Genomic DNA, 12,820 nt, shown 5'->3' on the forward strand with positions numbered 1-12,820 from the left:
ACTGTTTTAAGGACTTCGCCCCTGCTCTCCACCTCACATAAGTTCCACTCACCCACCCCATGCAACACTCTAATGCCCTTTAGGGGTGGGTCTGTTCTATATAAAACAACACGATGAAGAAATACACTAGAAATGACGGGGTTTGGGGGCCCTTTGATAGTTTGGGCATCTTCACGTAGTTGATTGGCAAGAGCTGGTGCAGGTGCTACCTTGCACTCTTCCGCTCTGGACCTGGTTGCTTGCGTTCTGTGCTTTTCCCTGTTAACCAATAACCAGCGCTTAGTCGTATCACTAGAAAATAAATGAACTACCTGTCAGCGAAAGACAACAAGGTGATTCCTATTTAGTTACTCTCAAATCAGAACTGGAACACACACCACACACACATTTACGTTTCCAAAACTATTTCATAACCAATCCCAAATTTAGAGGGTTTTTTTTAGACATTTTATCAAGTTTAGATCCTTAATCCATTGACTCCCTTCGGAGTCTGTAAGTTGAACACTTGTTCCCGATGAAGTGTTCTGTTCAAGTTAATGCAGCGTTAGTGCCCAGTCTAGCAGGCTTTATAGTGAGATAACCGACCATCCCAAAGTTGAGTCCTAAATTAAAGACGAGGGCCTCTAATGAGGCTAACAGACTGTACCCCACAAAAAAGCCATCTAGAATGGGCTTAATGGGGTTTGGTGCATGATGTATCAGTAATGCATGTAATAAGCAGTGTCCTAAGTGAGTGCAACTTCCCAGAAGTGATGGCCCCAGTGCAGTGCTTCTCACGCCTATCCTGCTAGTCCTTGCTGGAACATTTCAGAAGCGATCCATGTGTGGGGCACATTCCTTGGTGATTGCAGTGGGGGTCTTCACATCATTGCCAATTTTGTGTGAGCAAGTGAGGGCAGGATAAAAATAGTGCATGTTACTGTAGTATCCTAGCATCTTATATGCTATGTTGTGCTGTGTGACTATGTGATTGAGTAGTGGAGCTCGGAGTGTTGGTGCGAGGCCTGGGATGGTGCGAGTGTAAGGATTCCAGAGAGGACGGTTAGCGACTGGCAGGGAGAGAGCCAAGGGAAGCAGAAGCACATCACCTCATCTCCTATCTATCTTTCCCACTGTAACCTGTAACATTAAAGAAGACTTACCTTTTCTACAATACTGGCTCAAGTGTGGTTCCTGGGTATTCCTGCCTGTGTCATACTACACCAAGATACATTAGTTACAACTCACCTTTTGGGTGAAATTAGATTGAAAAATGTCCTAGCATTTTACAGTTCACACAACAAATATTCCAAAAGTTGTACCCCTTGTCATTCTTCTTGACCCGCGATCCACAGTCAGTCCAGCTGCTACAGGTGTTTTCCCAATATCACTTCAACTGGCCCAGTTCTGCCCATGACACTGTCTCAAGCTAATGATACCTGTGGCTGCCATGTGTCCACTGGATGTTGGACTCAATTAGTCCCTTCCATAATGGGTGGTGGAGCACCCCCTAATCACCTATCATGGGAAGGCTGCCAATGGTCTACAGTGTCAGCTTCACACAAAGCATTTCTAAAAAACCCACAAGGTTTACCTGGTCACCTGGTCTCCTTAGTGGTGTTAGAATGACAGCTATAAGAATGAGTATTTAAATGTAAAACTGACTGGCTCTGAGTTGAATAATAAAACCCCATTATTCAAGCTCCAAGAGACAACTCAATTGTTGAGAATGCCCCCAAGAATGCCCAGGAGACTGCACAGGATAACAGATATGCCTTTAGGCAGTCATTCATGAAAAATGTTGGTGAGACTTGCAAGGAACTGCAGCAAAGAATGAACCTGCACAGACACACCAACTTAAACCATAAAACAGAAACACCTGTTGGCCAACACTTCACACAAGATGGGCACACGCTGCCTGACCTGTCAGGGATGGTACCAAAAGGTGACCTCTCGAATACCACACAAAGAAGAACATGGGAGCTCAAGTACTTGAACATTCTAACCCTGACAAATGCTGGTCTGAGCATAGACAGAGGATGTATGTCACACTATGACCTACTTGGGTCTCATGCCAAGTTTGCCGGTCTGGAAATAAGGGTGCCGGTAAGGTCACCGGCAAACTTGTTTCTGGACCGGCAAATTACAGGTTTGCCTGCCGGAGCCACTGTGACCGTCTGGTCTGACCCTGCCGGGTGCAGCCGTCACGGTAAGCAAAGCCGCCACGGAAGCACCAGCACCATTAACAACGGTGCCGTTGCTTACGTGTCCCATTCACGTAATGCAACGGAATGGGGATTTACAAATTTACTGGGGCCTGACTTCCCGGCCGCTGGACTCGTAATGAGTCGGTGGCACTGGGAAGTCAGACGGCTGTACATTTTTATGGGTCCGGCGGCAACCTGCTGGTAGCACCAGCAGGGTTACCGTCAGGCCAGTAATGAGGCCCAATGTTTAGATCCCCGAAAAGGTACGGACACAGGGATCATGTTTGGCAATTTTGGAAGTCTGAGCAGAAATTATTGGTATCCATTATTAAAGAAGAGGCATGCCCAGCAAACAGGGGAAATGTCACCATTGGAACAGTGGTAAAGTATTTTTGTATGTTCCACTTTAAAAGTGTGAGAAACCTGAAGGTCTCTGCCTTGCTATTCCCCAGGGATTCGTCATACAGGTGGCCAGGACATGGCCATCACAATTGGATCCAGTTCCTGGGGGTGAACCAGTGAGGGTGGATCATCTGGATGGGGGGTCCCTGGGGAGTGGGACGCCGACGGGTGAGACACGGTATCCCCTTCCTTTTACACCTTTTCCCCATTCTCTCATGGAGGACATTACAAATCACTGCCCCCCCCTTTCTAACTCTAACACTTTCGCACAACACAAAGGACAACGGACTAACACCAGAGACGTTTACCTGACATGTCCCAATACAAGGGTCAGGCAAAGTCAGGCAATTGATCAGACTCAAACACATCTGATGGCCCTTTCCCTTCCCCACAGAGGTAAAAGGTGGAGCCAGAGAGCACAGTATGAGAAAGGCGAGTACAGCATACAGCACGAAGAGACGGCTACCACGCAGCAGGTCAAAAGAAGGAGGAAGGCGGCAGGAGTCGAGAGGGTGGCGAGGAGAGAAGTGACCTTACCTTTTTCGGCCCAGACCTGTGGAACCTTTGTGGAAGAGAGCCTAAGTGCGCGTACAATAGCACAAGTGTCCTGCAGCAGGTGTCAACGGTACATGGGGCAAGCCTATGCCGATAGACAGGAGCAGGGGAAGCTCCCACGCCTGTGCTACCGGCCTTGACTTCAAAGAAGCCAACATCCAAGTGGTTCATCACAGCTGCTGAGTTGAGAGGAGAGCCGATAAGAACCAGGCTGTGTTGAGTGAGAATCACAAAGTTGATGAACTTTGAATGAACTGATAAAAGTGTGAAGGGGAGACCAGCTGCAGAGGAAAAGCAGCACTATGTGGGTGCTAATTTGAGGTACTCTGGTCGAACCCCACTTGAGAGGAAACTACACGTACCAGAAGGCCATAGGAGGACCGGCGAAATAGGTCAAAGTGGTCATTCAGTCGGTCAGGAAAAATCCCCATCCAATCGAAAGACTTTGATCTGCCAACAGTGTGAGAGAAAGGGAAGTGAATCCCGCAGTGAGAGAAAACTTTGAGACACCAAGGGAAAATAAATCCTGCAAAAGATAAGAGGGGTCCGAGCCCAACCGATGGAGATCCTGGGGTGGAGCTGTCACCCAAAATTGAATGATAAAGGAACTGTGATATATTTCGGAAAACCAATGAGAAGGGTCAGCACCCAGAAGAGGGGGACCGAGGGGTGAACCCCTGACCCAGCGAACATTGGAAAAGAAGTTTCATTTGTTAAAGGAACTTTTGTTTTGTTGTGTGAACATGTCAGGTCCTCGAATTCAAGAGACTTTCAAGTGAAACGAGACTTGGCCATCGACGGCCCTGATAACTAAAAGCTTGAGGGTTAAAAGCTGAACTTTCACCTCGTGCTAGAAAAGCCAGAGAGAGTGTCCTGAGAGCTGCCATTGGAACCGTCGTCTCCTGCTGGAGAAGCCCGAGACTGTACTGTGCTTCAAGCTCCCACCTTACCCCATGTCCAAAACGTGGGGAAGGGAGACCCAAGCTACTGCATCTTGACATTTTATTTGAGAAAACTTCTTTATTTTCTTGACAACTATCCCACACCCCTTTTTGTATTAGTTATGAGGTTTGGCAATAGGCTTCTTAGTATAGGACTGCCAATAGGACTGCCATCGATCTCGGACTCAGGTGAGTGCTGGCTCCGTTCCCCCACTCCATTTTTAGTTTAAAATGTGTAAAAGAAATGTCCGTAGTCCCTGCTTCCCAATCCCCTCTGCCCCCTTCCTTGTGCCCCTCTCCCTCCTGCCTCCCAACCCGCCCACCGCCTCCCATTGGCTATTTCTTCCGCCACTGCCTGGGCCTAGAGACCCGAGAGCAGCCCCTGACCCCCACTTCCATCTTGGACTCAGGTGAGTGCTGGCTTTGTTCCCCCACTCCATTTTTAGGTTAAAATGTGTAAAAAAAAAATCTGTAGTCCCTTCTTCCCGATCCCCCGTGCCCCCTTCCTGGTGTCCCTCTCTCTCCCGCCTCCCGACCTGCCCACTGCCTCCCATTGGATATTTCTTCCTCCTCCGCCTGGGCCTACCGACCCAAGAGCAGCCCCTGACCCCCACTTCCATCTGGGACTCAGGTGAGTGCTGGCTCCATTCACTCCATTTTTAGTTTAAAATGTGTAAAAAAAATGTCCGTAGTCCCTGCTTCCCGAGCACATTCCGGCTAGCTGCTCACATAGGTGTCTGTCAGGCATACACAGTCAGAACCCGTTCTGGGTGTCCACCCACCAGACTGCACACATCCAACTGATACCTTCAGCAGCTCACCTATGGCTAGGGAGCAAATATCATCCGACAACTACACCAGCTGCACACATATCCGGTGCACCCACGCACCATACAACACTATCTCTCTCTACTGACCTGAACTACGGTTCCCGAGGGCGTTCAACCTTCCAGCGCTTTAAGGTCATACCAATGATATATAAGGCGCTATATAAATGCCAAGTAACATAACATAACATTATATTCCTTTCATGGTTGACGCTTGCTCCCATCTTAGATGTAGGTTTAGATTAGGCATTTTTCCAACCTGCATACAGCATTTCATTGTTCAATATACACCCTTGAACGGTGATCACTTGTGTCTGTGTTACTTGTTGTCACCATGAGTTTCTCACAGTAAGACACTGTCAAATATGAGGCACAACTCGGATACATTTGGACATAGCATCGTGGAAGCTTAGGGAATATTTCTGTATTTGTTCCACCATATGCACGGACGTAGGCCTAAGTAACTCAGGCTAACCTATTGTACCACCCCAGCACAGCATGGAGGCTGCAACACACACCATGCAGCCACCTCTCCCCATATTGTAGTCACCACACATGGGTGCACAGTGTTTTTCTTAGTCAGGTAGGACATAATAATCACTGCAAGCACAAATGTGACTGTGACTGCCAGGAAGATGTGGATCCACATTATAATTGGACCAAGCATTGGCAATGCCAACAGTTTTGCCTTTTGTGTAGGCATGGGAAAGGCATTTTCATTTTCCAGGCACTGCCATGGTGGTATTAACTACCCATTGATGGTAGCAGGTGCAAAATGGAGCGAGTGCCTGGGCATCTAATAGCAGTATCTGGCAAATGCCTCATATACACAATGCTTGTTTATAACAGGATTTCAGTGAAGGACACGCAGATTGCTTATAAATCAAGTGGCAGAAGGCTGACCTGGTAAGACATTTTTATTACACAAGTAGCTGGTTTACAGCTGCAATTAAGTTGTTAAATCTCAGACGACTGCTTTAACTAAAACACTAGTAGGCACTTCTAGAGCAAGGTTTGGTGATAAGGCGTGAGTTCCCATGGGGGATGTTTTGGGCAGGGAGGGGCCGGAACTGGGTGGGAATGGCCGTAGGGAATAGCATGGCCATGGGCAGTCAATGGGTGAGCGAATGACTAAACAACAGCTACAGGCTGTATGTCCCTCCTCACATGCCAATCCTCCCTATCTGTATCTGCAATAGTTTTGGCTTATAGGTGTTGCAAGCGACACCTAATAGCCCAAGCTAAAAATGGGGGTCTGCTTATAACATTGGAAAGTGCAAACCACTCTACATGTGAAAACCCTAACTGCGCTGGGAAGGTGTGAGAAAGCATATCCCTTTCCTCCTCAACCTGTGTGCCTTTGAATCTAACATTTTGGAATTTGTTTGCAATAGCATTACTGTTTTTCATGCTGGCTTCCACTCATTGGACAGCACACATTTAAACCTCTGGACACAACGCACTGCAAAGCATTTGCGTGAAATATAACTTCTCGGTGAAGGAAACTGCCTCTCGGTGTTTGGAAGCAAAACACAGACGCCTGCTCAATGTAAGTCCCTTCAGATGAAGGCGCCCTGCAAGTTTGAATTCCTGGCCTATTTTGTTTCCTGCAGCCAATGGAGTTTAAAGTGGGAGAATCCCTTGCCTTTTTTCCCATGTAAAAGTGATGTCCTGCTCTGTGTGTTTTCTTTTGTTTCCCATTTGTCTTGTAACCACCATATAATTAAGAGGTCTCCTCGGGCATCTTAGCACAATATTTTAATAGTCCAATAAAAGGTATCAAAACTTGGATTTTGCTTGATCAAAATCAATGAAAAACAGTTACAAAAAATACAGTAAGGCGGGTATATTTAAAATACGTTTTATAAAGTGTCCTTTAAGGGGATTGTTAAATGGAATTGGTCACATGTCTAAGGCTAGAAGACTTGTATATAGTGTTGTTTTCTTGTTTGATTGAGGCGTCTGTTGCACTGGAGGTAGCTAGTTGACCTTCCGAAAGATTTGCTTTCCGACAGCGTTCCCAGCGGTCATCTCCTGTAGCAACGAGAGAGGAGAGAGATTTCAGTTAAGAGAGAGATTGACACCAGGATCCACGCATGCCCATTTTAGGAATTGTGGGGCCCCAGGCATACAAGCATCTGAGACCCCACAGCCGAAACCAAAGAAACAAAGGCGTCCAAGCATCTTTGGTTGCTGTCCACCCTCCCCCGCCCGCTTTCATAGCCATGACAAACCAGGTGTACTCCATTCAAGTGCCTTTACCGGTTTCATACTTGACTGAATCAGACCAATAAGCTAGTGGCATTTCAAGGGCAACATTAGTCCAGAAGGAGGATACTTGGCTACAGGACACCATCCCGAGGAAGGTATACAGCTTACACAATCTACAAACACGCAAACATGGTCACAGGAGACAGACTGGAAGCAAAGAGAATGTTACACATACCATAGCGTAGGCAATGGTTATAGATTAGAAGTTACCAGAAGGGTGCAGGTATCATAACATAGACTGAGATCAGAAGAGGTCGATTGTTTTCAAGTGGTACTTCCATGAGTGAGCCAAAAAACGAATGGGCTTTGGGCCAAAATACAAGTTTGTCATTGCAGGAAAAAATTGTGGTAATTCCACAATGAGACTATTCTCCTGCAGCTTCAATGTTACAATCAGTTAACTCTCTCCTTTAATCTGAAAACACCCCCTTCTTGCAGATCCTGAAGGTCCTAAAAAGTGTGAGAATGGCAGATGGTGTGCAATGAAAGACTCAGTATCATAGCATAGCAGTACATAGCAGAGTGTGGGGCAGTACGCTGGACGGCCCAAGCAACTGCAGTGGCTGGGAGCAACAGGGGAGAAAATGTAATGTTGGTTTAACCAGAGTTAGTCCACTATACTAGAACCTCTGGTGCACTGATTGTCTGTGAGACTATGGGCCTCATTCCGACACAGGCGGAATGTGTTTAACGGCACCGCTAAAGGTGCTAGTGCCGTTAATCCCATTCCACCCTATTACGAGGTTCCCTGCGGGACCCGCTCTGGACGTCTGGTCAGACCAGATGTCCTTTGCGGGTCCCGCTATGGGACCAGGGAGCTAACAACGAGCCCGTTATTAACAGGCCCGTTGTTAGCTCCCTCCCCATTCCCATTGAGCCCTATGGGAGCTCGAATGGAAATGGGGATGGGTAAATTGAATGAGGAATTACTCCAGGGTTTGTTTGTTTTTTTTGTTTTTATTATTTGTAATGCGCGTCAGACCCGGGGGTATCAGGCCGCAATAGACATCAAGAGGGTTGTTCAGCTTAGGTTACAGTGCTGCACAATATCATACATTTTTATACAGTCAGAGGTAATAAGGACAGTATGTACAGGAAAGGCATGAAAAGTGTTACACAATAGAAACGCAAAGTACATAATAAAGGCTCAATAGGTAGTATAAACAATGAGTACCAGTAGGAGCAAAGGTTCCAGTGAATATATACTGGGATGTTAGTGGTCATTCTCCTTGATCCAGCGGGTGACATGAGATCTAAAGCTTGAGCATGGTAGGTCAGCCCTCAGGGGTTGGGGGAGGGAGTACCAGGATTGGGCAGCTTTAACCGGCAAACTACTCCTGCCAGTCTTCGTGCGTTTATACCTGGGCACAATAAGAAGGTTGGCATTGGTAGTTCTTGTAGGTCGGTTGGCGAGTTGTCTAGTAAATCTGTCTGTGAGATATTTTGGGGCAGCTTGGTGAAGGCATTTGTGTGTGAGGGATACTGTTTTGAGAAAGATTTTATCATTCGTAAATAGCCAGTTATTAGATCTTCTATGGTCAGAAATATGGGCTTTCTTAGGAATGCATAGGGCTGCTCTTAAGGCGTTGTTTTGCAAAATCTGGATCTTATTGGTAATGTAGTTATTACTCCCTAGGTATAGGGCATTACAATAATCCAGTTTGGACAGAACAAGGGCTCTTGCCAAGGTAATGCAGTTGTTGGGGAAGAGGAAGGGTTTAGCTGCTCTAATTAGTTTGCAGGTGTATGATGTTGATGAGGCCATGGAGTTAATTTGCTTTTTGAAGTTTAGTGTTGAGTCTAAATAGAAGCCAAGGGTTTTGACTTCCTTGGCTACTGTGATGTTGTTGTCATCTATTATAAAGTTGGAATAGTTATGGCCTAATCTGTTGAGATTTGCAGGGGTGTCTAGGATAAGGAGTTCCGTCTTGTCATCATTCAGGCAAAGACAGTGAGAGGCCATCCATGCCTGGATGATGAGGTACACTCTATTCACAAAGGCCAAATCCTTGTTGTAATCGCCAGTCAGCGGGATGAGGATCTGGGTATCATCCGCATAGTTAGTGTAGGTGATACCCAGGTCGTCTAGATCATCAAAAAGGGGCTTTGTGAAAATGTTGTAAAGAGTAGAGGGGATACGCAAGATCCCTGTGGCACCCCGCAGGAGATCGGTATGGGGTCAGCTACTGCTATGGGGGAGTAGATGCGCATAGATCTATTATCCAAAAAGGATTGGATCCATTCTATCGCTTCTGTTGAGAAGTGGGCGGCGGAGTTGAAGTGGTTTCACAAGATCTTGTGGTCCACTAGGTCGAACATTGCCGAGAGATCAAGTAGCAATAGTAATGCTGCTTTACCATTGTCTCTCAGCGCGTCAATCTGTGCCTTGAGGTCTATGAGCGCTGTTTCGGTTCCGTGTTGCGGTCTAAATCCTGACTGCTGTACTCCTAGCAGTTTGTTGCATTCCAGGAACTTGTTGGATTTGGAGGTAAGCCACCTTGTCCAAGATTTTAAGCAAGAATGGGACTGTGGTGATGGGGCGATAGTTAGTGGGTATGGAGGGGTCAAGGGTTTGTTTTTTAAGTAAAGGGAGAACCCAAGACTGTTTCAAATTGTTAGGTATGGTACCAGTGGAGAAGGAGGCGTTTATGAGTTTGGAGATGAAAGGTGAGAGGTCCCGTGTGTCGTCTTTTATAATTCGGGCACGAGTCGCCGTGGCAGTTAGAGGGTTTTAGTCCCAGGATGATTTTTTTTGATTTCTAAAATGGAATCTGTATTAAATTTGAAGCGGGCGTGTGTTGATCGGAGGGTGGTGGCGGTAGTTGGGGCTGAGGCTTGGACATATTGTTGGGCTTAGGAGCCAGGAGGAGTGTCTCTTTTTTATTCTTGATCTTAGCTTGGAGAGTCGCTACCTTATTTGATAGGGCGCTCTGAATGCTGGTGCACCATAGTTTGTCTTTGTGACAGGTATCTGGTGCTGTGATGGGTGATTCTATTTCTTTAAGGATTGTGAACAGTTCTTTGGTCCTAGAGTTGGCTTGAGTAATGCGCAAATTGAAGGAGGATTGTTTGGCGGGTATGATTTCTTTTTTGTAGAGGGAGGCTATTTTGCTGAGAGTGTTTTTATTAGTCTCGGAAGGGTCTTGTCTCCAAATTTGTTCGCTTTTACGTTTTTCTAGTCTCATAGCTTTCAGGTGATGGATGAACCAAGAGTTCATGTGTTTTTTAGGTTTACTCTTTCTAGTTTTTAATGGTGCTATAGCGTCTAATGATGATAACATTGTTTTGTTATATTCCTCTACCATAGTGAAGGGGTCAGTGTTGGCAGGGATCGAGTTTAAGGTGGGAAGACTCAGTGGGGTGAGTTCTTCAGCTGTGATGTTTCTTTTATTTCTCGTGGGGATAGCTGGGGCCATGTTAGTGTTGGGTGGTGGGGGTGTCGCCTCTAGACAGAAGGAGATCAAGTGGTGGCCAGACCAAGGTTGAGGAATAACGGACGTAATGGAGGTCTGGCACTTGTGATCTGCTACCCAGTCAAGGGTTCTTCCTTTGGTATGGGTGGCGCCTGTCACTTTTTTGGGTGAAGCCCAGTTCCTCAAGGGAATCGTTGATGAGCGTGGCTTTGGTGTCGGATGGATCATTAAAGCCTAAATTAAGATCTCCTAGGAGGAGACAGTGAGAGGCGTTTTTGAGATTATCTGATAGAATGTTAGTTAGGTCTTCTTCGAAGGAGCCTAGGGGAACAGGGGGTCTGTATATAAGGTGAATAGACAGGGCCTGGGAGTCCGAAATGGTTAACTTGGCCGTGAGGGATTTGCAAGAGTCTAGGTTTTGTGGTGTGGAGAGTCTCAGTGATAGACTAGTTTTGGAAATGATGGCGAGGCCTCGACCTTGAGACTTAGTGCGATCTATTCTAAGGAGTGTGTAGTCCTCGGGGATGGCTAGCATGATTGCCGGGCCTGCTGCTGAATGAAGCCAGGATTCCGTGATAGCAAGGAAGTCCAATTTTTCTGTCTGGAGCAGGTCTGCAATTTCTGTTGCATGGGCTACCATGGAACAGGCATTTATAAGGGCTCCTCTTAAACTGGTCTGGGTAGGTTCCTTGGATGGTGAGTGGGAATCGTGGAGGTTTTTAGAGTGGGTGTTGAAGTCTTGGGTTAGCCGGCTATTGAGCTGGCGTGGGTGTTTGGTCTTGAGGGTTTTGTGGAGGGAGATGTTAGAGTTAGACTGTAGGTTACTAGAGGTATTGTTTATGAGAGGGCGGAAAGTGTTGGCTCGAGGTTCATACATTTTCGGGAGTCTAGTGCGAAGTTTAAGGTTCCCTTGCAGGATACTGCACGTACTGGTGTCCAGATTATTCTGGCTTGGGAGTTTGTTGTTATGGGTCACTGGATAGTGTGTAGTAACTGTTAATGGCGAGGTAGGAATCATAATGGGATGTAAGGTGCTGGTAAGGTATAGGATAGTCCTTCGCAGGACAGTATAGATCATTGGCAGGTGCATGACTTACTCGTGTGATTAAAATGGTGGGATGGGAAGTATCTCTAGGGCCGGGATAGAGTGGAGCGTCCTGGGGACTCAGGAAGGCACTGTTGTCAGTGGGTAGCCTGGGTTGGCAGTATATCTAGGAGCTATGATGCAGGCATGTCAGAGATTGCCTGGAGATTCAGATAGGATGGTACCGATTTGGTGGAATGCCTTTACAACTTAAACGTCATTGGTCAGATACAGTGCAAAGACGAATACATGTTGCTGGGCAGGTAAGATACAAAGTTCACCCAGTGCACTAGGTAGCTAGGAATGCTGGCTCAGGCAGTTGGCACTAGAAAGGTAAACAGCGACTTCAATACAGATAGTGCTAGGCAGGTAAATAGTAACTTCTATACCGTTGGCACTAGGGAGATAGGGAGCAACTTCTATGTGATTGGCACTAGACAGATAGGAAGCAGCTTCAATACAGATAGCGCTAGGTTAATAAGAGGCGCTTCAGTGTGGTTTTCACTAGGCAGGTAAATAGCGACTTCAATACAGATAGTGTTAGGCAGGAAAATAGCAATGTCTAAGCAATTGGCATTAGACAGATAGGAAGCAACTTCAATACAGATGGCGCTGGGATGATAAAAGGCACTTCAATGTCGTTTGCACTAGGCAGGTAAGTAGCAACTTATATGCAATTGGCACTAGACAGATAGGGAGAAACCTATATGCAATTGGCACTAGACAGATAGGGAGAAACTTATATGCAATTGGCACTAGACAGATAGGAAGCTACTTCAATACAGACAGCGCTAAGTTAATAAAAGGGACTACAATTTGGTTGCATTAGGCAGGTAAGTAGCAGGGATCTGTATGAAGTAATAAGGGCGGTACTGTACACCAGGAGCGATAGTATTGCAGCAAGAGGCAACTGGCTTAAGCCTCATGTCAGGGGCTGCAGTATATAGTGCGCTTCTACATAAGGTGATATTAATGCTTTTTTGAGTCTCACCGTAGAAACCTTAGCAGGCTTGTGGTCCAAGCTGGGTTGGAACATAAGAAAGAGCTCAATAGTAGTGGTAAACAGGCACAATTTAGCACATCAGCAATGGAAAGGAGAACTATAAACAGATAGAGAATATTGTCAATCACAGTTATTAGC

The 12,820-nt window shown here is 46.3% G+C and overlaps 1 protein-coding gene across 3 annotated transcripts in view; it reads right to left on the minus strand.

Annotated features, from left to right (window-relative positions):
- Positions 1–6,649: 6,649 nt before the first annotated feature.
- RBP5 (retinol binding protein 5) overlaps positions 6,650–12,820 on the minus strand; it is a 141,544-nt gene continuing 135,373 nt past the window's right edge. For 2 of the 3 annotated variants that reach the window (XM_069650612.1, XM_069650611.1), the window contains exon 5: positions 6,757–6,945. In XM_069650612.1, coding sequence (XP_069506713.1) covers positions 6,892–6,945 — 54 coding nt within the window. In that variant the 3' untranslated portion in view covers positions 6,757–6,891. Of the gene's footprint in view, positions 6,946–12,670; positions 12,702–12,820 lie in introns of all 3 variants that reach the window. The other variant, XM_069650613.1, reaches the window with a different exon arrangement.

This window comes from Ambystoma mexicanum, chromosome 3p (assembly GCF_040938575.1).
Source record: "Ambystoma mexicanum isolate Mex_15411 chromosome 3p, UKY_AmexF1_1, whole genome shotgun sequence".
Lineage (NCBI taxonomy): Eukaryota > Metazoa > Chordata > Amphibia > Caudata > Ambystomatidae > Ambystoma > Ambystoma mexicanum.